The sequence below is a fragment of the Rosa chinensis genome, chromosome 1 (assembly GCF_002994745.2).
Source record: "Rosa chinensis cultivar Old Blush chromosome 1, RchiOBHm-V2, whole genome shotgun sequence".
NCBI classification, from domain to species: domain Eukaryota; kingdom Viridiplantae; phylum Streptophyta; class Magnoliopsida; order Rosales; family Rosaceae; genus Rosa; species Rosa chinensis.
The window spans coordinates 48,190,308-48,217,421 of record NC_037088.1 but is presented as its reverse complement, the minus strand read 5'-3'; the positions used below and the strand labels follow the sequence as shown (position 1 = coordinate 48,217,421).

Sequence of the window (27,114 nt, the reverse complement as noted above, 5' to 3'; positions counted from 1 at the left end):
CTGCCACCCAGATGACGCATCGGAAGGGACTGCCAACCGGGATAGGAGGCGGTGGATAGATGGGACTGCCAACTAGCCACATGTAGTAGACGGGACTGCCGACTAACCACAGGTAGTAGACGGGACTGCCGACTAGCTACCTCATGTCATCTGGAAGGGACTGCCAACCAGGTGACGCATCGGATGGGACTGCCAACCGAGCTGTAGTCTGGAAGGGACTGCCAACCAGACTATTACCTAGAAGGGACTGCCAACTAGGTAAGATACGCATGCGCCAAAACTGGCCTCCTTAATAAACTGAATAGCCTCCTCAAGAACTGAACATAACCTCTTTCAATCACTTGCTTTCGGAAAGAAACTCGATATTACCTCAATAAATCAATAATAATTCACCGAAAGCATATCTCAGTAATAACTCACTAACTCAATCCTCGATATCTCAATAAATCCTCGAAAGCATAATCACATACTCTATAATTCAATAATTGCTTTCGGAAAGAAAGTTCCATCTAACCCAAGTCTGATAAGTGCGGAATTCAAAACCTAATAATTCTCGATAAATCAATCATGTTGCTAAAATCTCTCGCACTCGTATATCTTCATAAAAACTGATATTCGAAAACAATAATTCTCATAATATTTTTCCGAATCAGTCACCTCCCGAAAATCATTTCCCAACTCAATAACTCATGAATCCCAACTCAAAAATCTACTACAAGCCCACGGGAAGGAATTTCAATACTAACCTCGTAATTCATAAATAAATCTCGATAAACTAAATCTCAAATATTCAAAACATAATTAAATCTCAATTGGAAGAAAATAATAATAATACTGCATGCGGAATTAATTTAAAAACAAATGTCCACTCACAGTACTATTGGCAACCACGCAAACGAGTTCCTTCATCTAACCGTAGCTCGCGACATTGCCCTGTACACAATTATATTTCCGTAAACGGCAATCCGATAAAATAATTACGAACTTAAACGAAATCCGAAAATCCCTATCTCCAATACTTCTCAAATTCAACCCAAATCTCTTCCACAATTCTAATTCCTCAATTTACATATTCCATAATGAAAACGAGGGAAATCCGACGGCCGGATTTCCCATAATTCCACCACAAAACTCCAAACTTCGAAAATTCACAAACAATTCCAAACTCCTCCAAAATTCACCAAACTTCATATATAAGCTCTATGATAATTATAGAATTTAACTAGCTAAAAATTGAAATTTATAAACTACCCTAGCCGCCGCTACCGCCGCCCACAGTGGCGGCGCCGCCGCCACCATCTCCGATGGCCACCAAAATTTGGCAGTAGCACCTTCTCAACACACTGATTCAACTTCTCAACTACAACATTCCCAAATAACAATTAAAAATGGCCGAAATCGATTCAATGAACAAAAACCCAGAAATCCTCAAGAACCCTAGAATTTCAATTCGTCGATTCGGCATCTACACAACAAATCGTGATACAAGGCCATAGGGGAAATGATCAGTGATGAAAACCGAACCTTCGACGCCGGAATGAGGACCGGAGGTGGCCGGAATCGCCGGAAATCGGCAAAAGCTTCCAACTGCCACCGTAGCTTCCTCCGCTCCAAATCGAGGTTCTCCGGCCAAATCGTCGTGAAATACCTCCACAGACGTGACAAGGGGAAGAAACCGAGCTTGGGGGTGGCCGGATTGTGTCCTGGGTCGGCCGGAGGAGGAAGAAACCGGAGGGGGAAGAAATCGGCCGAGAGGGGAGAAAGAGTCGGGGAGAGAGAAAGAGAGAACTTACCCGGTTGGGTAGGTTTCCAAATATATAAATCTACCAACAGTAAATTTCCATATATATATAAAACTTACCATGAACAGTAATTTCTACATTTTTGGCCATAACTCTCCCATATTAAGTCCGATTTTTACGTACCACATATGCACGTGCTCGGTTTAACGTCCTCTACAACTTCCATGAAGAACATTTTCTCAAATTTTGACCCGAACAAAAAGTCAACTTTTAGGGCCCCCTAAAAGCATTGAAACGACAGTAAAAGTAAAAGTAAAAGTCGTTTACCGTCCAAATGACTAGTAAACCGGTGAATTCGGGTTCGGGACGTCACACTTGTTTTCTGTCCTCGATCTTCAGTAAGTTAGATTAGACATGCAAAGCATGCCCGGAAACTTAACTTCAGTTCGAAAGGCTTAGAAAAGGTTTTGTCTTTGTTCGAAAGTGACTACAAACCAGTGTTTTCTATGCATTCTGATCAATGTTCTCTTTTTGGAATAAGCCCACACATGGTGAAGCTCTAGCTACTGCTCAGTCTCTAATTGAGTGATTTAGTCTAAGGGAGAAATGTTATTAGGACTGATGGTGGTTTGCATGTTCATAATAGGATCAAGGACTCAAGTGAATTGAAGAGTGGTTCTGTGGTACTTGCTGGGACTTACACATCAAGGATTCTAGGTAGGGGGTCTTCACTAGTTAGAGCTTTTCTTGAAAAGATTTCTATGTTTTGTGCATATACATTGCATTGTTTTTAAGTGGTGACCTGAGAGTGAAGAGAGCAAAGTGAATACCTTGGGTTTCGATCCCCTAAACCTCCGGAGGGGCTATACGGAATGGAGGACGTCTAACATCCTTTGAGGTGAAGCTTTACTCCTAGGTGGTATGGCGTAAAAGGCCACTCTCGCTACTTCTTGCTGGTTGTTTGTACATTTACTTTAGCAAGTAAGTAGTTGGCATTAAGACCGGTCATTGGTTTGTAGAAAAATCGGTATCCTTCACGCATACTTTTCACTGGAAACTGTCATACAAACTTTAGTTTTCTGCTAATGTTGCTTAATGTTTTATTGGTACCAACTTCAATTAGTTTTCAAACCTGGCTAGCGTTACTTCCTACTGAGCATATGAACGTAAGTGATGCTCACCCCTACTCATTTCAGGATTGTGCACGAAGTTGAAAGGGAGCAGAACTGAAGTGGTGGCTTTTGGCATTTTGCTGCTCGTCAACTCCTGCCTTTTGAGGTCTTTTATCCTATTTTGAAACCCTGATGTTCTTTGGTGTTTTGAGCCTTCATTTTGCTAGAACTTTTGTTGTGGAAAGTTGAACTCAGCTTGTTGTAAATTTGTTGAAAGGCTTACTTTTGCCTCATGTAAGTGTCTAGGCTAGTCTTCCTTTGATTCACTCTCAGTGATCTATTTTGAGCCATGTATATATTAAAGGCCATGCTTCTTAGCCCTAATATGTGAACCGGATTTGCATCCTTCTATATCCTATTTTCAAGTTTCTAACTACTCTTGCTAAGCTTGTTATTTCAGTTGGATAAATCCTATTTGCTGTTGTCATTGCTTGAAATTTTTCCACAAATTGTAGTGTGAAGCCTCAGATTTCAAGCCTCTTTGAAGTCTATTTAGTTTAGCTACCTCTAGTTTATTTAACATCAAACTTCACTTGAGTTTATGTTGTTTCTTTTCTTTCACCAAGGTTGAGACATGTTGATCCCAAATATCAAGTTTGCAGCTACCCAAAAACTTAGTTTCGTTATCTTTAGCCTTGCACATCTTAGGAAGTTCGAGTATTACTTTGTCAATACTTAAGCTTCGTAAGATACGCGGCGCTGTGACGTCAATAAGTTTTGGGGTGTTACAGTAGCATCTCGTCTAGCCTAGGGAAATGCCACTAGTTAATCGAATTGGGTCTTTCTGGGAACAATCTGAATGGCATGATACCGCCCAAGTTATTGGCCTCTCTTCTTTATCAACAATTTTGGGATTGGATAGAAACCAATTGACTGGTTCCCTTCCTGTGGAGATTGGAAAATTGAAGAATTTAGGTGTATTGATTGTTTCTGACAACCTGTTATCAGGAGAACTTCCCAGTAGCCTCAGCAATTGCCAGAGCTTAGAAGCCCTATACTTGCAAGGTAACTCTTCAATGGGCCCATCCCTTCATCTATGCAGGAATTGAGAGGGATTCGAGATTTAGACATTTCTCGCAACAATTTGTCAGGAGATCACTAGTACAAAATCGAAAATAGATAACGGTTCTGCACCGTTGTCTGAAAAAATATATTTTCGTTGTCTAGGGGAGTGTTGTCTTTTAACACTTCACTCCATAACGGTACTTCACCGATGTTGAACTTAATAAAGTATAACGGCTTTTATTTAGAAATCGTTGTAGATAGACTTAGCACATACCGTTAGCGCTAAATACACCGTTGTGTATTTAATTATTCAATAACGGTTTTCACTCAGATACCGATGCGGTAATATAATTAACACATCACTTTTGGCCTTCAACAACTTTCATACACAACAATTGTTACCAAAAAAATGTTGACTTCGAGGATTGTATACATCGGTTTTTAGTTGAAAAGTATTTTCCAACTTCATTAGACAACAGTTTCTCGTCAAAAACGTAGGTGTTGAGAAACTGTTACATCGGTTTCTAAATTGACAACGTTGTCGGTGATGATGAAAATAGTAAAGTACAATGATTTCTAGAATAAATTCATTGTCTGCTAACCAGAGAGACGACGATTTTTTTTCAACCATGATCTAGTGCCTCAATTCAGGAAATTGAAATGAAATTGCAATATATTAATATATAGAGAAGCACTTCAAGTAATCACATTTACAATGCTTTCTCAGTTGAAATTTTTTGAGTAAAGTTTGCAAAAAGTTAAAGAAACCTAAATAGTACTAGCTGTCATAAAGGTACTTAGCTCTCATATAAAGGAAAAGGTAAATTTTGCGACAAATTAAAGAAGTTTCACTAGGTACGTAGTTAAACCATAGAACTAAGGAGTCTAAAGATACTTGTCGCTAACAGTTCTGCCCACTCATTACGGACTTCATCGATTTCTTCTTGAAGGTATGTGGTCTTCATAGTTCCTTCCCACTATGAAGAAAAAAGAAAAAGAAAATTATTAAACATTGGAGCATAAATCATATGCAATTAGTCACCAGTCTGCTAAATCAAAAAAAGTATTGTAAAATTCAATTGTGAATGCACACATCGGTCATGTAATTCACTAAAAATTGAATAGAAGGAACCTGTTCACATGCTAAATATAATGAATTACTTCTGAATATATAAATGAAACATAATGCAAAATACTCACACAAGATGCATTAATCATGCAATGTTACCTCAAAAAACAATCAAGTCATGCCATAAGTTACAATCTCAAACTGAAAACCTTGAAGCTAAACTAAATTTCTTTTAAGGACATAATGCAGCAAGATGGAGTACCAATCCAGGCCAAGCAACCAATTGAAGCTACCAAATGATCATGCCAGCAAACGTTGAATAACTTAAATAATGAATATACCTTAGCTAGTACACCTTGAATATCTTCAAGGATTAGGTCCCTCATAAAGCGCATGACGTAATAGCCACATTCTTTGTTTGTCGGCTGTTTTGGAGCACCCTAGAGGACGTGTAACAGGAATCTATTAATACCCCAAAATCAACACATTTGAATTTCATTTAATAAGGCATATTCTAAATTAAAACATACCATCAGGATTTTCCATAGTGGAGTTTTACGTCCTTGCTTATTCCTTTGCCAATTGAATATATTAATTGCACTTCAAAAAAATAACAAACATGAATCACACATGCTAATTTAATGAGATGCAGGATAGGAAGTGCATGAAAATTTTAACTTAGCTAAGGCTCACAACAAGCTAAGGTCCTAATTTTTGATATATCTTTTGACAAATCAAAATAGCTAACTCCCTCTATCCGCAGTTCCAGAGCTACAATTTTTCATAATAAACGTCACTGGTCAAATCAAGAAATTAATGAAAACTATTAGAGGTGGTAAGTAAGATAAGTGTAGACTTCATTCTGGGTACAACCTTTATAATCTGCTAGTTAGGGTATAAGCTAAGTTGAGTAGTCTCTAGCTGCATGCTATATTGTCTGGTTGTCTTGTTGCCTTGTATTATTATCAATGTATGAATCATATAAATCTCCCAATCAACTCATGTATATACCCAGGGAATAATCAGAAAACTGAATGTCAAGATTCGGAATGTGAAGTTAGAAATAACTTACTCATTCACAACATGTTTCCATTCACTATCAATTATGCTCTGATAAAATGAGTCAACAAAATAGATCGTCTCCTTGACTGGATGGACAATCGTTAACATCCAATGATCACTACATAACAAAACTCCTTATATTAATGAACTTCATATATGACTAGTGATTAATAAAAGTAGTATTGTTAATAAATAAAGCATGTTTCTCTATTTCTTACCCGGAGTTGTATGTAAGGGATAAAGAACATCTGATCATTTTGTGCTCCTTTGAATCGGTCTGCTAGCTTATGGGATCGTACAAAACTTGTCCCACACCATGGAGCAGAGATTACAGTAGGATCAACAAAAGTAACAGAGCCTACCATGTCTAACTCTTGAAGCACAGTATATAAGTACCTACAATGTTTCAAATTCAAATAAGAGGATCAATCTCCATAAACAAACTACAAAATAATAGATAAAGAACAAACAAGCAAGTTAAATTCTACACCCCCCCCCACACACACACACACATATATGGATGTACAGATCACCTCATATAAATTACTATGCAAGTGGCTGATAATTTCTCCATGCCTCCAAGCTGTAAGATATCTTCATTCAAGATGTGAGTGGGTCGAGGTCAGTTTTGTTCCCTCAATCTATCACATTTCATTTATCGTCAATGCAAAGTGGTTGAAAAAAGAAAGATTAAACCTGAATCTACATAGCCTAAGCAACTTATCTGTGTAATGCATTCATGATCAAGCAGCAAATAAAGTCTAAATGATGCTGCTGTCCTTTTAAATTTTGCATGCCTCCCGCACCATATCCATCTCACTACAACCATTAGAACTGTAAATCATGTATAAATGAGCATAGGATATAGGAATTAAATTCATGACACAACACAAGAAGGCAGTGTAGTTGACCAATAAAAGTGGCCAAAATTCAAGGCCAAGTTAATGACTTGAAGGAAGGAACACTAAGTGATAAATTTTTGTTGAGTGTGGCATCATATTCTCTCGTGCCTGTGATAATAATATGTATGTCCCCATGCTCTTCATATTGTTGGTCCCTTTGGCTATTTGGAATCATAATGACCAAAAAATAATTATAAAAAAAATAAAAAAAAAAACAAAAAAAAGAGAGAGAGAAAAAAAATGGTGACTTTGGCCTCCAATTGAATTAGAATGGCATTTATCAAATAGAAACGACTCAATGAAACCTTGTTATCAAATAACAGGATTACCGTAAAGTTGAATATTGGTGCATAGGTAGTCAATTCTTTTCTTACAGCCTTTGACAAACATTTTAATTTCTCCTGTCATTGTTACGTTTATGTTCCCTTTGAAGAAGATGTGATTGCATCCCTAGGTTGAAGCTATTGCTGACAATCCATGATCTACTGCTAGTATATTAGTTCACAAGTATGACTACATTACCTTCATTATTACCTATAGGTATTACTGATAAGCTATTACACTTTTCCCTCTGAATTGCTTCTTTGTTGACTCTTATTCTAGGATTACAAGCAGCTAATTGAATCTTTATACACATACCATTAATTGGACATAAAAAACAAAGACATCAACTACTATTAACATCATTTCTAAGGGCCATTTCCAAAACATTCAGCATGCTCAGTGGAAGATCAACGTCAAGAATAGACACCACATAGGTCAAACAACTAAATTTTACTATTTTTATTCAGAAGCTTTATAAACTAAAACAAAGGAATACCTTCTTTTATCAACAAGTAGGGGACTTCTGTTCTACCAAAAAATTAGAGGACTTGAAATTGATATATGATCTTAATAACAAGGACATGTCTTAGGATATGGAAAACCCTACCAAAAGAGAATTTCAGAAACAGATATTGAATAGATGTCAATCAACTTTTCTTTTCCTTGTTTTTGCCTAACAATTAAACCACTGCCACTAACTTGTATGATACATATATAGTCAAAATAAGTGATTCCAGAAACCTAAACTAACCCATTGGCATCCCCAAATCGTAAACCCCACAAAGAATAAACTACATTACGATATCAAGACACGAACAAAAGCCCCATGGTAGCCAACATGATACCACTATTGCACTCAAGGCCAAACTTAATGTCCCAAGAACTCATTTCAACTTAGTAGTCCAAAACCCAAGTTAAACTTACTATACATACTAAGACCTGCCCCAACCAAGAGGACAATCAATCTCTACAAAATTCCAAGAACCAATAAAGTTCATTCTTTATGAACTTATATAACTTTTATCATGGCCAAGAAATATTCATCTATATATATACTATGACAGACAATATTCCTCAAGCAATGGCAATGTAGTATTCAGTTTTACATTAAACAGTCATATCATGGTGGTATTTCAACAATCCTCGTGGCAGTAACAGCAAGATAAGCTTGTAGTTATAGACAAAAATAAATTATGCTTAAAAGAAATTCTCTACAGCAACAAGCATATACATACATGTGTATTAATGCTCAAAGTCCAGCAGTAGCCGATCTTTCGTTTAACGCGGGTTCAGTGGGCGGACCGCTACTCTGAGGACTTGATGGTTTCCGCTAGCTGTCACATGAGAGACAGGGCGTCAGAGGGAGACCGCGTTGGGCGGTCTTCACTTCTACGATGCCTAAGTCAGTCAATGTATATAGGCAGCATAACGATAAATGAGTAGTAAAATGCGTAATTAATGAGGAGAGAGGAGAGGACCTTTTATAGGTGAGGGGAAGATTGAACCTCTTCTTGTTTTCGATGTGGGACTGATGTGCTTCGATTTTCAACGTCCTAAGCTTCTGATGCTATCTTGGCGCGGCGCGTGGCGGCCCGTCAGCAGTGATCTGGGGGCGCTTCGGGGCTCAGGCGGTAGCCCTCCTGGCCGTGCTTTGGTAGGTCACTCCTTTGGTGGGAGTTGGTACCTCTGGCGGTATAATGAGCGTGGCTCATTATAGCTAATTATGCTTGCAAATGCACATGTAGGTACAAGTCCCCCAAGTCCCCAGTCAAGGAGGGCAATCTTGGTTGGGGAGTTGATCGGCGGTGCGAAGCATTACCTCCGCTAGACTTGCAAAAGCATAATTAGCGTCAATGCGTTGTCAACCATGGATTTACTGAGCGAACGCTTTATACCCTTTCGGGTGGGCCCCTGCTAGGCCAGCCAGGGAGTCCCCCACTCCCTAGCCAAGAATGACCTCCGAATGGTCTGCAAATTATTTGTTGAGGGGGAGCTGCACGGAGCAGAGGGTGTTGGGTAGCGAGCCCAATCTTTAGTACCCAAGTGACGAGGGCCAACGTACCTGATCAGGGACGTCGTAGACTGTTGACAAGTCCCCGTGTCCCGTAGACACGATCTGACCGTAACGCCGCGTGGCGGCCGTTGTCAAAGTGAGGCGTAGCCTCTGGATTCGATTCTGGCGGATATCCCCCCGCTGGTTGTAGTAGGAAACAGCGTCGGGTAGACATGGCTGGGGGTATTTTATTGAGCGGTGTTGCGCTCAGCAAAGTACGCGGTTTGCCAGATGGAAAGGGAGCTCTGCCGGTGGTGTTGCGTGTAGCAAAGGTTGCCTTTCCTGCCAGTTGACGAGCGGAAGTTCCGCTCGCGGGGTTTCACTTAGTGGGGACCTCGTTAGTTGGAAGGTGACAAGTGAGAGGTTCCGCTAGCGGGGTTTCGCTCAGCGGGGACTTCGTCACTTGGGAGGTGACAAGTGAGAGGTTCTGCTAGCGGGGTTTCGCTCAGCGGAGACTTCGTCACTTGGGAGGTGACAAGTGAGAAGTTCCGCTAGTGGGGTTTCGCTCAGCGAGGACTTCGTCACTTGGAAGGTGACAAATGAGAAGTTCCGCTAGCGGAGTTTCGCTCAGTGGGGACTTCGTCACTTGGAAGGTGACAAGTGAGAAGTTTCGCTAGCGGGGTTTCGCTCAGCGGGGACTTCGTCACTTGGAAGGTGAAGTGAAGAGTTCCGCTGATTGGCGATCTCTTCCTCAGCGGTTACTTCCACTAGACGCTTCGTCTGATGGTGGTCGACATGTGGGTAACCTATAGAGGGTTAGCGTGTGGAGGTGTGTCTCCTCAGACTAGCCGTCTCCTCGCCATTAATGTGAGTAATGATGGATTTTGTAACCGAGGTGACGCCTCGGTTAATCTGGAGAGTAAGTAGAGTCGTGGGACACGTGTACGGTTGGTACGTGATGTCGTTTTTCAGTGGACGACCTAGAATTGTTTGATGTTGACATAAAAGGGGGGAACTTAGAGAGATTTAACACTTTTGCCAAAGCTTCAAACTCCACTCGTCGTCTTCAAGCTCTGTTCGTCTGAGACTCGAGAAGGACATTGCGGCGATTTCGTGGGGTTATCACACTTGGAAGGACGACGATTTCTTGCATCGAAGACAGGTTTTCATGATCTCACCCGAGATTTCTTCTTTGAGGTTGGTAATCCCGAACCTCATCTCTGTTTCATTGGATTTTTGCCATGGCTGGTTTTTTGGTTTTGGGTCCCCTTTTTGTTTTTGTGATTTGTTCTTCCGTGATGTGTTCTGAAGGTGTAAGTTGAGTCTTGGGTCTGAGTTATGGTGTTTGACAGAGTTAGGGCTTAAGGATTTGCTAGATGGTCAAATCTGGGTTGAGTATGTGTTTTTTTTTTTTTTTTTTTTTTTTTTTTTTTTTTTTTCTGTTTTGGCATATTCTGGGTGGCTGTTCTTGACGTTCTTGGGTATAACTGATATAGGGATAGGTTAGATCTTGTGTTAGCTGACTAATTTGGGTTTTAAGGTTTGGGATGGCCAACGTCGTAGAGATTTCAAGCAGTGAGGACTCCGGGTCTGAAGTGTCGTTCAGCGCGGCGGATAGAATTTTTATTGACTCGTTGCGTCCGTCTGCCCGTGCAGGAACCTCACTGCCAGAACCGCTAGAGGTTGAGCCGCTACAAACCATACCCTGGGAAGTAGCCATGGGCCGTGCTTCTCGTCCAGAGAGTTCTATGGCAGGGGAGGCTGTCGCTGCCCAAACTATGCGTGACGAGCGTTTGGCGAGTAATAGTGCTGCCAGTGGTTCTGCTGTCGGGGGAGAGGTGGCGGGGGAGGATGTTTAGTCAGCGTGGGTCCTCCAGGACGGCACTCCTGTTGATGAGGCGGGAGGTAGGATGACTGTTGTCGCTGTCAATCGGCTGAAGCGGATGTTCCGGTTGCCAGGCGTGGTGAAGTTGCGTCCGCCGACGGTAGACGAGAAGGCCTCGATTCTTCCAGCAGGGTTTGCCGCCATGCACGAGGCGATATTCCGCCAGGGAGTGACCTTCCCGCTAGTGCCAAACCTTCAAATTTTGGTGTGCGAGTTTGGCGTTGCTTTTGGGCAAATCTGCCCCAACATGTGGCGGTTGATGCTGGCGCTGAACTCGCTATGGTCGTTGTCCAGTTGCAAGGGACCAACTGTGGCGAAGGTGCTGCACTTCTACGAACTGGTGTATGTGAAGTGCCAAGGTTGCAGGGGGTAGGTAAACTTGAGTCGCCGCTAGGGAGCGCCCAAGCTGATCGCGAACCAGAGAGATTCCATGTCTTACTAGCGGGGGACCTTCTGTGTTGCCATGATGGGGTGGGAATACCAAGCGGGGTCCAACGAGGGGGAGCTGACGTTTAGGATTAAGTCGGAGTTTCAGCCTATCCGAGGTTGTGTCGGTCTCCGCTGAACATGACTGGCGGGCTTTTTTTTATAGCCTTGTATTCTGTATTGACGATTACCCTTCTTTTTTTTTTTTTTTTTTTTGTGCAGCGGGGTTGCGCTATAACCTGACTCGCGAAGAAGAGTGTCGCGCGGCACGTATCAGAGGTTGCTGGCGGAATCGCAACTTGCTGGATTTTCGTCTCCTTACTGGCTGGGAGTTGTTGGTCGATCAACAACTGACTCGTGCCGTTGGTAAGCAATCTCCGCCATACCGCACCTTTGATCAGATTGTCCCAGGCTGATTGGTTTGCTGTTTTTCTTCTTTTTAGAAACTCCGCTGGGTAACAAAGCGAGCCGTGACACCTTTGCCAAAGCCATGGACCGTGCTAAGATCGACAACTTCTTGGAGACCATGTACGCTTCCGGGCTGGAGGCTCAGCAAACGGTTGTGAGCCCGGAAACGCTAGCGTTAAGCCCGTCCGAGGTTCCTGTGGTGCTATCCATGCCGCACCACTCCTATCTTGGTGATGACGGCCTGCCTGCCGTTCAGGCGGGGACTGGTGCGGTTAGTGAGGCGGTGTCGCAGAAAGAGAGGGCGCCTGCTACCCGGCACGGGGTACACAAGGAGAAAACAGTGCGCCCAGCGGAGGCCGTCACCATTGCGGGGTTGGAGCCGCCGATGAAGGGATCGAGGCCTGCTCCTGCTGGAAGCACACGGGTGCTTCAGCGAAAACACCGTCAAAATGATTCTGGCAGGGAAGAGGAGGATGACGTGGAGATCACTGGGGCCCGCCAGCAGAAGAAGGCATGACAGGCTCCGCCCAAGGGTCCTGCCGACGTTGCAAGAGAGGTGCCCGCGAGCGACCTAGACTTCTTTGCTGCGTACGCCGAGTTCTTAAATGACGGTGAGCGGGAGTTTCTTTACTACCTCTGCGAGCGGCTCAGGTTTGGCGGCCTGGAGGGGATTGTACGCTCGACCGCCATTGACCAATCGCCCTTCAACATGGCGTTTGGGCACATCTCTGTTGGACTGCACGAGATGTTTCTGGCGGCGTCGAAACAGCCTCGGGTTGAGTGGGAGCTCAGGGAGGAGGTGACGGGTCTTCAGAGGGAGTTGGGGGAAGCCCAGTACAGGTTGGCGGACGTGGAGCGACGGCTGACAAAGGCCGACTGTGATGCAGCAGATGCCCGTGGCAAGTTGGCCTTCGCCATTGAGCGGGACCTGGAGCGGAACAATCAATTCTCCAAGCTGGAGCAAGATATGTCCCTGCTACAAGATCGGGTGGTAGCCAAGGATAAGAAGGTTGAGATCCTTCAGCGGGAGTCTGCCGCAAGGTTGGCTTAGGTTAAACGGTTGGAGGGTGAAGTCGCTCGCCTGGGGGCTGAGGGGAGCCGCGCTGCGGCTGCCGCTGTGGACTCTCATTCAAGCAGTCGGCGGAATATAAGAAGGCACTGACTGAGGCGGCGAAGGCTGGTGCCCTTGCCAATGTGGAGATGCTGAAGCAGAAAGGCGCCATTGACTGGGCGAAGGCGTCCATGCCAGCCGTGCCGCCAGTTAAGGATGCTCCTCCAGCAAAGGGTACTGCCACCGCTCAGGCTAATGGTGCCCGCTCGGGTAGTGGGGAAAGTGGTGCCTACCCGGCGGATGATTCCCAGCGGACTCCTCCTACCCAGTCGGAGGTGTCCCGTGATGGGTTCTTGGCGGCACATACCCGGGCGGATGGTATAATAGAGACTCCAAGTCCTACTGGCTGCGGATCTGACCAAACAAGCCGCCTACATCCGCCGTCGCATGCTGAAGGTGGAGATGCCGAAGGCAGCCGAGCCAACCCAGCCAACCCTTGAAAGATGGAAGTTCTCTCTTTTTTTTGTAGCCACTGGGGCATAATTGTTTGATGTAATGAACTCTTTTGGGTGGGGGAGTCCCAGCCGTAAATATACGAAATTAAGGAATTTTGTTTTGTTTTTTTTGTTTTTTTTTGATGTCTGTACCGCTAGAGTTTTGACTAAGTTCTACTTTTGCCAATCAATGAAACATTAAAGGAATTAAGATTGGTCCAAGTGCACCATGTAGCGAACGTGGTCCGCTGACTGATGTTGCCAGTTGCTTCTAGTGCTAGACTTGGTAACAATGGTTTGAATAATTCCTAATGTCATTGATAGCTGACTGATCAGCGTTTACAAAAGCGGGGTCGTACCCGTTGGGTAGCTTCCCTTAGCTAAATATTGAACAAAAATTTAGCTAAGTCAAGATGCTCTTGGGTAGCGGCATGACTATTTGTAGTAATACCGAAGGTGTTCGGTATTCCAAGGGTGGGTCGTTGTGACGCCATCCTTGTCCATTAAGTAGAAGGTGCTTGGGCTAACGACTTCTACAATTTTGTATGGGCCTTCCCAAGTTGGGCGGAGTTTTGTTGGCGATGGTATGACTTCCTTCATTACCCAGTCCCCCAGTTGGAGGTTGCAGGCTTTGACCCTGGCGTTGTAGAAACGCGATACCCGCTGCTTATTTTGCAGGTTGTGCAGATGGGCTCTGTGTCGTTTTTCCTCTAGGAGATCCTTGTCAAGGTTGACGCCGTCGCTGTTGGTCTCTGGGCAGTAGCCTTCGACCCTAGCGGTTGGTTGAGTTACCTCGATAGGCAAGATGGCCTCAGTTCCGAACATCATACAAAATGGAGTTTGATCAGTGGCGGAAGTTGGGGTCGTTCTGATGGCCCATAGAACTTCCGGGAGTTTCTCCGCCCACAAACCCTTAGCCCTGTCGAGTTTCTTTTTTAGCAGCTTCTTGATTACCTTGTTTGCTGCTTCGACCTGGCCGTTGGTTTGGGGGTGAGCGACAGATGCAAAACGCATCTTGGTACCCAGGTTGGCGGTGAAAGAGATGAGTTCCTTGTTATTGAACTGTGTACCGTTGTCTGTGATGATTGTATGCGGGACACCGTAGCGACAATAGATGTTCTTCCAGAGGAAGTGAATTACCTTGGCGGTAGTTATTGCCGTCAGGGGAGCGCCTCTATCCATTTGTTGTTGTAGTCGATAGCAACAATGATGTATTTGAACTGGCCTTTTGCGGTTTGGAATTTTCCCATCAAGTCGAGGCCCCACGTTGAGTGAATCCATGGACCGATAATGACCGACAGTGGTTCCGCCGGGGCATGTGGGAGATCAGCATGTTGTTGACATTTGTGACAAGATCTCGATATCTGCCGGGCGTCGTCACCGAGTGTAGGCCAAAAGTAACCTTGTCGCATTGTGCGATTGGCCAAGGATCTGGCGCCCGAGTGGTTTCCGCAATTTCCGCCGTGTATCATTGCCAGCACGAGCTTTCCCTCCTCTGGGGTTAGACAGCGGAGGTTGGGATGAGTGAATCCCTGGCGGTAAAGTTTGCCGTTCTGGATGTTGTAGCGGGTTGCTCTCCGCTTGAGCTGTCGCGCCTTGACTTTGTCCTTTGGCAATGTCCCGTTGCGCTTGTACTTAATGATCTCGTCCATCCAGCTAGGATTGACCTCAATGTTGAAGATATCCGCTAGGGTTTTTGTGATACTTGGCTTGTCAAGACACTCTACTCTTGTGTCCGCTGGACTCTGGTGTGGCTGGGCGGTTGCTAGTCTTGCTAGTGAATCAGCCTTGGCATTGTTTTCCCTGGGGATTTGCGTGATGGTGTGAAATTTGAATTTTTTAAGCAGTGTCCTGACGTACCCTAAGTATGCTGCCAATTGCTGGTCCTTGGCCTGAAAGCTGTCGTTGACCTGGTTAACGACTAACTGAGAGTCGCTGAAGATGTTGACACTGTCAGCCCCTGAATCGATGGCAAGGTGTTGGCCGGCAATGAGTGCTTCATACTCCGCCATGTTGTTGGAAGTCTTGAAGTTGAATTTCAATGCATATTCCGCGTTCAGCCCCCCAGGGCCTGTTAAGATGATTCCGGCGCCGCTGGCCTTAGGACAAGAGGAGCCGTCCACATGTAGGTTCCAGTCTGACTGTCGGGGAGACTGTTCCTCAGATATCACCATCTCCGTTCCTGGTTGTGCTCCGACCTTGGATTCGGGCAGATGCTCGGTGAGCTCAGCAATAAAGTCTGCCACCGCTTGGCCCTTCATGGCGGTTCTTGGTTTGTAATCAATGTCAAATTCGCTGAGCTTAATGGCCCACTTGCTGAGGCGGTCTGAATGTTCAGGGTTCTGCATTACTTGTCTCAGCAGTTGATTGGTTAACACATGGATTGTGTGGGCTTGGAAGTATTGGCGGAGGCGTCTGGCGGCAAGGATCAGTGTGAGAGCAAGTTGCTCTAAGGGAGGGTACCTTGTTTCTGCTCTGTTCATGCCTATGCCAGCATAAAACACTGGGAGCTCATCCTGGACTTCCCGCCGGACGATGGCGCAACTCACCGCTGATTGTGATATCGCTAGGTATATGTACAATGTTTCTCCTTGCACAGGAATGGAAAGGAGTGGAACTGCTGCCAGGTACTCCTTTAAGCCTTGGAATGCCGCCTGGCACTCCGGGTTCCAGTTGATGACTTTCTTGTGAGTTGTTTTAAGGACTTTGAAAAATGGGGCGCACCTGTCAGTGAGTCTGGAGATGAATCGAGACAGGGTGGTTAGCTTGCTTTGGAGGCCCTGGACGTGTACCTTCCACTCAGGGTCCCTCAGGTCGAGGATGGCTTGCACCTTGTCGGGGTTAGCCTCGTTCACTGACAATATAACCTAGAAATTTGCTGGCGGTGACGCCAAAGAAGCATTTTTCTGGGTTGAGGCGCCTACCATAGGCCAAGAGGATTGTTACTATGATTTTGAGGTTTGCCACATGTCCGCTGGCTTTTAAACTTTTGACCAACATGTCGTCCACGTAGACCTCGATTATCTTGCCCAGGTGTTCCGCGAACATGGCTTTCATCAGTGACTGATAGGTAGGGCTTGCGTTCTTCAGACCGGAAGGCATAACATTGTAACAATATAAGCCCTTGTCGGTGGTGAAGGTGGTGCACTCCTGGTCGCCGGGATGCATCTTGATTTGATTGTAGCCGGAGAAAGCGTCCATCATGCTGAGGAGCTCATGTCCGGCGGTTGCATCAACTAGTTGATCAATGCGGGGTAGCGGGAAACTGTCTTTTGGGCATGCCTTGTTAAGATTTTTGAAGTCGACACACATCCGCCACTTGCCGGTAGGCTTCTTGACCATAACCAGATTGGAAATCCACTAGGGATAGATGACTTGGCGGATGAATCCAATGCCCTGGAGCTTGGCCACTTCCTCTCCTATTGCATGGTATTTCTCTTCGTCGAAAGCTCTCCGTTTCTGTTTGATAGGATAGAAGGATGGTTTGATGCTCAACTTGTGGGTGATGATTTCAGGGGAGATACCTGGCATGTCTGCATATGACCAGGCACAGACCGCAGCGTTGTCATGTAAGAACCGAGTGAGTTCCGCCTCTACCTCTGGGTCTAATTGAGAGCCTATGCGGACTGTCCGCTCAGGGTGCTCGTCAGAGATGCTGACAACCTTTAATGAAGTTTCTGGATTGACTGGCTCATTCTTTAAATACTTCTTCTCATCATCCCTAGGATCCTCAAAGATATTAGGTGGCTGTGCCTGACCGCCAACTGCTAGGATCTCATGTCGGCGGGTTGACAGTGCTATGGTAGTTGAATAACATTCTCATGCCAATTGTTGACTTCCCTTGACACAGCCTGTGCCGTTGGGTGTGGGGAACTTCATGAGAAACATGTATCAGGCGATGATGCACTTGAGCTTGTTGAGTACTGGCCGGCCAATGATGGCGTTATATGAGCTGAAACAATTGACAATTATGAACTCTGTATGTACCTCCGCCATACATGGACTAGCGCTGATAACTAGTCGCATATAGTCAGAACCTAGCGGTTGCGTGATGTCACCGGAGAAGCTAAGCAGTGGCTCATGATCTTGGAGTAGTTTTCTGTTCTGCTTAAGGTTGTTGTAACAATCGCTGAATATGACATTAACAGTGGACCCGCTATCCACCAGGATTCTTCCCACTGACCATTTGTCGAGAATGGCGTCGATCAAGAATGGGTCGTCATGGGGCAGATGTACCCCGCGTTCCTCCTCTTCTGAGAAGGTAATGGGCTCCCAACCAGATTTTAGGAGTTTGGCGGATCTTTCGTAGCGGATGTTGCAAACCTCCTTTAGGTGATTTGCCCGTGCATAACGCTTTCTTGCCCTGTGAGACATGTTGGTGATTGGAGCACCGCCGTCGATAGTGTTGATGCGGCCCAAGGGCTCAATGTTGGCGATCACAGGTGGCGGTTGGCGCACTTTAAATTGTTCCATCTTGCCATCACGGTACAAGGTTTCAATAGCCGTTTTGAGAGTGTTGCAGCTATTGGTATTGTGACCGCTGTCCTCGTGGTATTTGCACCACCTGCCGGTGTTTCTTGGTTTGCCCGTTTTTGGGTATCTTCCTGGGGGTGGCTTTGGGATCTGATCCTTGCACTGATTGTATATTTCCTCATACGAAGCTGTGAGGACTGTAAATACCGCATACCGCTGAGAGGACTCCGATGGTTTGTTGTGGTTGTCCTCATGGGATGAGCGGTTTCCCTTATAGTGTTGGTCCTTCTGCCGCTTGTTTCGGTAATGGCCCTGTTGCCACTCCCTCTTCTTGTCAGTTGGTGGTGTGGCGGGAGTTTTGCTAGCGGTCTCCTGATGACTGGAGGAGGGTTGTGCTGACTTTGTTGGTGTTGCTGGTGGCGGTGGGTTTTCTCCATATGTGATGAATTCTACTTGGGCATGAATGACCGCCTCACTCATGAGGTGGTCGTACACCGCATTTGGATGATTGTAGTTGAGGTGATAGAGGAATGGCCCCTTGAGGAGCCCTTTGCTTGAAAGCTGCCGAAGCCATTGTTTTATCAAGATCACGGCATTGAGATGCTGCCGCCCGCCACCTTGTGACAAATGCCTTTAGTGTTTCCTCCGTACCCTGTTAGACGTTGAACAACTAGCTTGTATTGTGGTGTCCGGCGGACCGTAGGATGAACCGAGAAAGGAAAGCATGTGATAATGCCTCAAATGAGTCAATGGATCCTGGCGGGCACTCGAAGAACCAGTTCATTGCCTCATTGTCCAGCGTTTCGCTGAACAAGTGGCACAGGGTGGCGTCATCGAATCCCTTATTGTTGGTGACCTTCTTGAAGGTGTCCATATGGACGAAGGGATCAGTCTTACCGCTATAATGTGACATTTTGGAGTTTTTGCGTACGCCGGTCTGACAGCCTGCAGGATCGCAGCGGTGAATGGTCTTGGCCTGGATGCGAAAAGCGGATTTGAAATTGGCGCCGAGGGGCCTGATTCCGCTCGGACTAACCTTTGTTCCAACTGCAGCATCCTTTCCAGTATCTGAGCTGTTGCGTCGCCAGCGGGGCCTGGCCGGGCACTCCGCTGGACCGACCCTAGCCTGGGGGCAGGTGGGTTTCCCTCGGTTCTTGCCCTAGCCTTCTAGCGGTGGGTGTGCAGCGATGATTCTGCTTCCTGTTCCAACATTAACTGGGGCAAGGGGGGCGGCCCTGCTCCCAACAGCTCTGGTGGGTCCAACGGGACCTGCATATGCATGACTGGTGTCGGTACCAATGCGCCGGTACTAGGCCGGCTGTGCCTGGTGCTCCGTGATTGTTCGCTCCGTGCCGGGTTGGCGGATGCCTCCAGCGTTCTTTTTAGTTCATCAAAACGTGACACCAGCGTGGCCACCTGCCTTTGGGCCTCAGATTTTTCTTTGCGCTCTTGTTCACGTTCTCTGTTTGCCTTGTGAAGATCCTCTAGTGCCAGCTCATATAGAGAGGTGAGGTCTTGGCCTGGTGGGCGGCTGCTACTTGGGTTTGTCTCACCGCCGGGGTTTACCGGGGTGCTGAATAGTGCACGGTTGATGTTTACCGCCGGGTTGGTGGGTTGGGGATTAGCTGACTGGTCTGCCTACTCTTCAGCGTTTTCCCCGCTACTGTTAGTCATGGTGATTGTGGCGGGATGACCTTCTGTTCAAGGATTCCCACAGACGGCGGCAATGTTAATGCTCAAAGTCCGGCAGTAGCCGATCTTTCGTTTAACGCGGGTCCGGTGGGCGGACCGCTACTCTGAGGACTTGATGGTCTCCGCTAGTTGTCACACGAGAGACAGGGGCTCAGAGGGAGACCGCGTTGGGTAGTCTTCACTTCTCCAATGCCTAAGTCAGTCAATGTATATAGGCAGCATAACGATAAATGAGTAGTAAAATGCGTAATTAATGAGGAGAGAGGAGAGGACCTTTTATAGGTGAGGGGAAGATTGATCCTCTTCTTGTTTTCGATGTGGGACTGATGTGCTTCGATTTCCAGCGTCCTGAGTATCGAACCTATCTCGATTGGTCAAACAATGGTCAAAGTTGGTCAACTCCTGGTCAAACTAGGAAAAGTTGGTTGTACGATTTGTTAATCGTCGAGATTACGTATAATTGTTCAAAAGATATTAATGGTCGAAATGTCAGAATCTAGGACTCCAGTTACTCGAGGAACAAAAGGTTCACGACTCTCGGAGTACGTGAGAGAAAGCATCGAAATCCAGGTAGGGATTCAGGACTCTCCTCGGTTAGTAATTTTCTTATATTGTTATTAAATGATGCATGTTAGTTGGTATGGTTTGGTTATGTTCAAATGCAATGCATACTAACCAAACCATGTGAGAAATGTGATGGCTTGAGAGCGAAGGGTGGCTCTAACTTCCTTGGGTTCGATCCCCAAAACCTCCGGAGGGTTAGTTACGCCAGTCGTCCGGGTATTCCGATCGTAATGACGGGCCCTGTACGTGTGTGTAGCTAGGTAGTGGACGCTCTCACTACGCTTACCTGGTTTACAGATTAGTTGAGGTAAGGTCGTGTAGTGGGTCTATGGGACCGGCCATCCGGTAAGTTTCAGTGCGCTTGTCTACTTAAGTACCTTGCATCGATTTTTGAGTCAGAAAGCATTATTAAAAAGTTTTGTCGTTCACTGAAATATTTGGTTAAAGCATGTTTTCATACTGAGGCCTCAATAATTTATTTATCGATTTTCGAATCTAGTCGAGACAGAGTTCCTGTTGAACAGCGAGGACGAAAGCTCACCCCTACAACAGTGTGGATGCAGGTACTGTGCACTGGTGACGAGACAATAGCGGAAGGAGCTGGGTGTGCGGAAACAAGTTCGGTAAATCGTCGTTTGAACCTTATTCTAAATTCTATTTCTCGAACTTCGTATTCCGAGACTTATTAATAGTTAGCCTTGTGTCAATGTTGGTTGAGTTCTCATTTCCTTGGAGTTCGTACCTCTTGTGTGAGAACTCATTTCAAGTTCTAGACCAATGAAATAAATTTTAGCAACTCAATTATTTTCACCTCAAAAATATGTGTAGCTTCTGCTGTGTTTCTACGAAAAGTTTTTAAACAAAATGCCTAGCGGTTCTCTAGAATGTAAATTGAGCGTTCGGTTTATGTTTTAGAGGCTCGCGGCATTGTGACGTGCTTAAGCTGGTGAGGTGCAGCTTGGGGCGTTACACTGAGCTTCTGATGCTATCTTGGCGCGGCGTGTGGCGGCGCGTCAACAGTGATCTGGGGGCGATTCGGGCTCAGGCGGTAGCCTGCCTGGCCGTGCTTTGGTAGGTCACTCCTTTGGTGGGAGTTGGTACCTCTGGCGGTATAATGAGCGTAGCTCATTATAGCTAATTATGCTTGCAAATGCACATGTAGGTACAATGTGTGTGTGTGTGTGTGTGTGTATGAAATTTGGTCTAATAAGTATCATACATATGACTTATGAGGGAAGTCAATTACCTAAAAATTAAGTTTATCATTGCAAGAACATAAACTATTGAGTTTTAAAATATCAAGTTATCAACTCCTCTTTTACGGTACTCATAATACACAGTCACACATAATTTATTTATTTATTTTTTTTAAAAAAAACCTTGGTACTAGTACAATCCAGTAAGAAAGTAGAGTATTATTAACTACAAACTCTGATGGGCAGAGCTGAACTATTACCCTAAACCCTAAAGGTACTGCTTTTGCTTAATATTACTGCAAAAATAGTAGAGGCACCGGAACACTTCAAAATGCTACAGGACAGTCAAAATCAATGCCAATTATTTCAGGAAACAGAAGACTAATTTCCAATTCTAACATAGAACTTGACCAACAACATATATCAAAAATCGCCCTAACAACAAAAGGACAATTACAGTCTCGCATCCCCCAATCCTAACCAAGCAAATATCAAATGAGGAGTCCCTGATAGACTAGGCCCAAATCTTACTTCTGATATGAAATGTATGAAGTGCAAACCTCAAGCAAGCCAATATAGCATCTTACAAACACACAACCAAAGAACACAAGGACAATAAGAAATCCGAAAGCAATTGCAACAGTTCAAGAAAATATGTCCAGACACAATGCCTAAGGCTAAGAAAACAATCAAAAGAAAAACTTATGAAAAAGAAAAAACAATAAACAATCATCAAAGCATCCAAATTGAATTACAAACTCTAAACGTACAGACCCAATCCCAGATTAGCCTTCAATTGAAACACAATTACTTGGGAGAACTTTTTGATTTAGATGAGAGGAAATATTTATTTTTCCCCCTAACTGACAGACAAGAGGGGCATAAAGAGTAGTGTGTTTGATTGTGTTTAGAAACAGGGAACGGAAAATAAGGTAGGGAATTAAACTGATGTGGAGGGAAAATTTCAGTATGTGTGTATATATATATATATATATATATATATATATCTTTGATCACAACAAGTCTATATATATAAGTTTGCCTCCCATTTCATCAGAAACCAAGTGACCCAAAAAAAAAATTTGAGAAACCAAAAATTCTTACCACAATTAGGGAGTTCTTGCAGGCCAGTGGCTGACCTTCCATGGCCATTCCTCGAACATTAGATAACGAATTCCCAATCTCTACCATGAACCCATCCTTCTCCTTAATGACGTCGTCCAATTGATTCTTCATCTCATCCTTCTACTGCGAATCCTCGTTTTTGCTCTATTAGCTTCGGCCAATTTCGCCGCGACATCTTGATAATTAGCTTTGGAAAGCTCTTCCTTCTCAGGCAAAGCCTTGTCTCTATGCCTCCCGCACTCGTCGCTCTTCTTAATCTGAACTTGCAGTTCGATATCAAAATCTTGCCATTGCGCCTAAGTTACAGTAAGGCTGCTAGGCAGCAACTAAATTACTAAAGCATAATAATTATGCCTATCTTTTCTTCTTAAGTGGCCGGATGAAGGCCTACCTAATTAATTAAAACATGCCTCATTTTTTACTTTTTTTGGTGGATCAAAAGGCCAGCTAAAGCATAATTAAACGCAACAGTATATGATCTTTTTTTTTTTTTAATGACAGCTTGGGATCGATCTTGTTGGCATCTTGTTTCTCACTTCCTCAATTTGTTTATTCTTTAAATAAATAAATTTTTAATGGTGGATCAACACTTTTAATATTTACAAATTGATGACGGTTTTGACCGTATCATTGTATTAGTTAAATTAACCTTTTTAACCAAGGGACCAACACTTTTAATATTTTTAGATCGATAACGGTTTTGACAGTACCATTGTATAAGTTCAATTCACAAATTTCTACCAAGGGGCCAACACTTTGTTACTATCTATAGACAACGGTTTCGACCACACCGTTGTACAAGTAAAATAAGAAAATTTCTAACCAAGGGACCAACACTTTTTCAACATCTATAGATAACGGTTTTGACTATACCGTTATAAAAAAAAAAAACCACAACGTTTTTTATTAAACCGTTGTCTAGGTAACGTTGTCTATTTTCGATTTTGTACTAGTGGATATTCCACAGTTTTTCGAGCACTTTGGAAACTTGGAGAATTTGAACCTATCCTTCAATCAATTTTGGGGAGCAGTACCAACTGCGGGTGTCTTTAAGAATGAAAGTGCTACTTCAGTTGTTGGAAACGCTAGACTTTGTGGAGGTATGGCTAGCCTTCGACTTCCTCTGTGCATGGTTAATGAGTCTAAAGGAGAAGGGCTATCTCGTAGAATAAAACTAATGATCTCTTTAGTCTCCGGGTTCACTCTTTTGGGATTGGTTGTGGAGCTGTCTCTTTTTCTTCTTGGTAAGAAAAGGCAAGAAACTATTTTAAGCACTTTGGGGCACTTTGTTTTGCAAGTTTCTTATGCTTCACTCCTCAGAGCTACCAATGGTTTTTCTTCAGCTAATTTGATTGGTGTGGGTGCTTTTGGGTCTGTGTACAAAGGAATCCTTGCTGATGATAGAGTTGTTGTCACTGTGAAGGTGTTTAACATGCAACCACTGGGAAGTAGCTAAGAGTTTCATGGCTGAATGTGAGGCGTTGAGAAATATCAGACATCGAAATCTGGTCAAGATCTTAACTGCATGTTCAAATATTGATTTCGGCGACAATGATTTCAAGGCTCTTGTTTACGAGTTCATGGAAAATGGGAGCTTGGAAGAGTGGTTGCATCCATCTATTGGAACTGGAGAGGTGACAGAAGCACCCAAAAGTTTAACCCTTGTTCAGAGGCTCAACATTGCCATTGATCTTGCTAGTGCGTTGGATTATCTTCACAACCATTATGAAACACCGATCGTTCATTGTGATCTCAAGCCAAGTAATGTTCTTTTGGATAGTGACCTGACTGGACATGTTTCCGACTTTGGACTATCGAGGTTTCTCTTAGTTCTAAGCATGACTGTTTATGGAAATCAATCAAGCTCCATTGGACTTAGAGGATCGGTTGGTTATGCTGCACCAGGTAATTTTTCTCTTACCTTTTTTTGTTGAAAAATATTTCAAAAACCATCAGAGCTATTTGATTTATGCACAGATTTAGTGACAAATATATGTGATATTGTTTAAACTGTAGAATATGGTATGGGAAGTGAGGTATCCACATACGGGGATGTCTACAGCTTTGACATTCTCTTGTTAGAAATGTTTACAGGGAAGTGACCCACTGATCCACCTCACCATTCCTTCACCACCGCCCACTGGGGACGGGATTATTTCCCCTGCCGTCATTGGACCACTGGTAGATCGTTCGCAGTCACCCAAATTGAATTCGTCCGCGCCAGCAATTCCAGATCTCACCAGCCTTGAGTCGTGCTCTGCTTGGTCGTATTCGACCTAGATCCTGGACGGAGGTTTCCCCTGTTACCAGCCTCCATTATAGAACTCTGTCACTTGCAAATCCTTCTTTCCAAAGAGTGTAGAGAGAAAGTTTGATTTAGAGCCCATCGAATGAAGTCGAGGTTGGATTACCTCGAGAAAACATTGAAAAGCAGAGAGAGACTCTGCTTGTTGTTTGCATCGACTGGCGTTGCTTAGATCCCCAGCCATGACGTGACTTTGTATGATTAAAGAAGTTTTAGCTTCAGCCTTGAAGAAATAGTTTGCTCATGTGGATTAATATTTCGCTCTTGCTTTATTCTTCTTTTGTACGCATGGGTGGTAGGCTGCAGTGGAATAAATTGAGCTCTTCTATCTATCAATTAAGAATTAACCATCCTTGTTGTCATTAAAGGTGAGAATTGATTCTTTAGCTCTTACTGTATCAAAGAAATTAACCGGTAAATTGATAGTGGATGTGAATGATGTGGGCGTTTGATCGTATGCAGATGTAAAAGGTAATATGCATACAAGGGCAAAATAAGAAGTTCAATGGTCTAAATTAAGAGAGGGGGTCCAAATAGCAATTCAAGAGGTATGAATAGAACTACTCTTGAGCAAAACAGAGGAAAACAAAGCAAACCAGAGACCTTAGAGCAGAATCAACATTGTTATTGCCTAGTGACCTAGTGGCCTTGGTGCTTGATTATTGCAACTACATACCAAAGTCAACTCTACATGAGTGGATTGTAATTGGATTTCATTTAGCTAATCAGAGGAAAAGGCAATATGAAAAGAAAAATAGCTCTCAATTAGTCAATTTATTATGACCAGTTGTTAATATCTGTTGAGTTTTTGTCTCCAACTCAAAAATATAATATCCAAAGTGCATATCTTTTTAATCTGCTTAAGTTCATTGAATTATAAGAACAACCTGCACATAATTCCCTTGGTGTAATTTGACCAAAGCTCATAGAGGTTGGACCAAAATTTGCATGGTACAAACAATTAATTGTCCCTCAATATGGTGGAGAGATAGGAGAAAATCAAGGACAAGGGAGGAGTCCACATCTAAGCAAGCGTGTTTTCAGTCTCTAAGGTAAGAAATTTCAATGGCCTTAATGACCATCATCACCTCCGCCACCCCAATTTTGTTAATTTATTTTGTATTACTCATTGGTGAAGAAAATCAATCAAAACAGGTTTTAAAAAAGAATGTGGCTTCTTTTTGTTCCCCTGCCAATAGTGGGGAGGTTCTTTGTGTAGCGGCCTACTTGACATTGCTTGTATGGTTGTACCACATTCAGTTGAAGAAAATAACATTACATAGGATATGACTTGTTATGCATGCCAATCGAAACCACAGGACTTGGAAGTAGAGGCTAATAAATCAGTGACTGTCTTGTTCATCGAAGATATTTTCCATCTCCTCTTTGAGATTGATAGTCGTTCTCATCGCACGAATTAATGTGGCCATTATTTTTTTACAATTGACATGAATGGTACATTGTTGCGTGATTCACGTAGTGCATATGTGTGTGAATTGTTGTAGGCAATTGATGGTGATAGCATGTGAAGTGAAGACTAGCTTGTTGGTCTCTGATTGCTGCTCCACGTTGTTCACAGGATGGGAAGCTTAACACCCAGTGTTCTTGGTATGCCTATATATATATATATATATACACACACAGGTTTGATGTATTTAGTAAGCAACAAAAAGAGCTAGTGGGTTGTATATGAGAGTAGAGAAAAAAGTACTATGAGGGAAATTCTCTTCGGTGAGATAGTGTTTTTGGATATTCTATGAGTGAGACTGTACAAGCAAGGTTTTGGGATTTGAGTTACGTGATTTAACTCATGTATTTCATACTAGTTATATTCTCATAGTGAAAGAGCAAACATCAACAGTGGTTATAAATCTTCATTCCCTCCCTATACATTAGATTGTTCTGCCTCAAATATCGACAGTGCTATTAATCTCCCTTTCTTTCCGAGTTCAGGAAAAAAAAAATCAAAATCAAAATGGGAGTTTTGGCTGTGAAATTGGTATACTCAGTTTTTAGTGCAATGTGCATTTTCTGTTGTAGCTCCATGCAATTGGTTCATCCCTTAACCATGAAACTCCAAGCGAATGAGACGGATATGATGGCACTGCTAGCAATCAAAGCTCAAATACAACACGATCCCAACCAGGTCACAAGCTCATGGAATGACTCCATTCACTTTTGCTCGTGGTATGGTGTAACCTGCAGTCAAAGGCATCAACAGAGGGT

General features: G+C 43.9%; 1 protein-coding gene and 1 pseudogene across 5 annotated transcripts; one reads left to right on the top strand and one right to left on the bottom strand.

Moving 5' to 3' along the window:
* Positions 1-4,659: 4,659 nt before the first annotated feature.
* Positions 4,660-22,910, bottom strand: LOC121052204. 5 transcript variants are annotated; one of them, XM_040516568.1, is made up of 7 exons: positions 22,563-22,910; positions 6,584-6,884; positions 6,269-6,446; positions 6,061-6,168; positions 5,519-5,588; positions 5,330-5,428; positions 4,660-4,896 (listed from the first exon to the last, which is right to left on the bottom strand). In XM_040516568.1, the coding sequence occupies exons 3-7, from the start codon at positions 6,304-6,306 to the stop codon at positions 4,783-4,785; spliced, it is 429 nt and encodes a 142-aa protein (XP_040372502.1). In that variant the 5' UTR covers positions 6,307-6,446; positions 6,584-6,884; positions 22,563-22,910; the 3' UTR covers positions 4,660-4,782. The 5 variants fall into 5 exon arrangements, with proteins under 5 accessions (XP_040372502.1, XP_040372501.1, XP_040372510.1 ...); XM_040516567.1 differs by having other exon boundaries at positions 6,584-6,869; XM_040516576.1 differs by having other exon boundaries at positions 6,269-6,353; positions 6,584-6,869.
* On the top strand, positions 12,698-25,052 carry LOC112168463 (annotated as a pseudogene).
* The last annotated feature ends 2,062 nt before the right edge of the window (positions 25,053-27,114 follow it).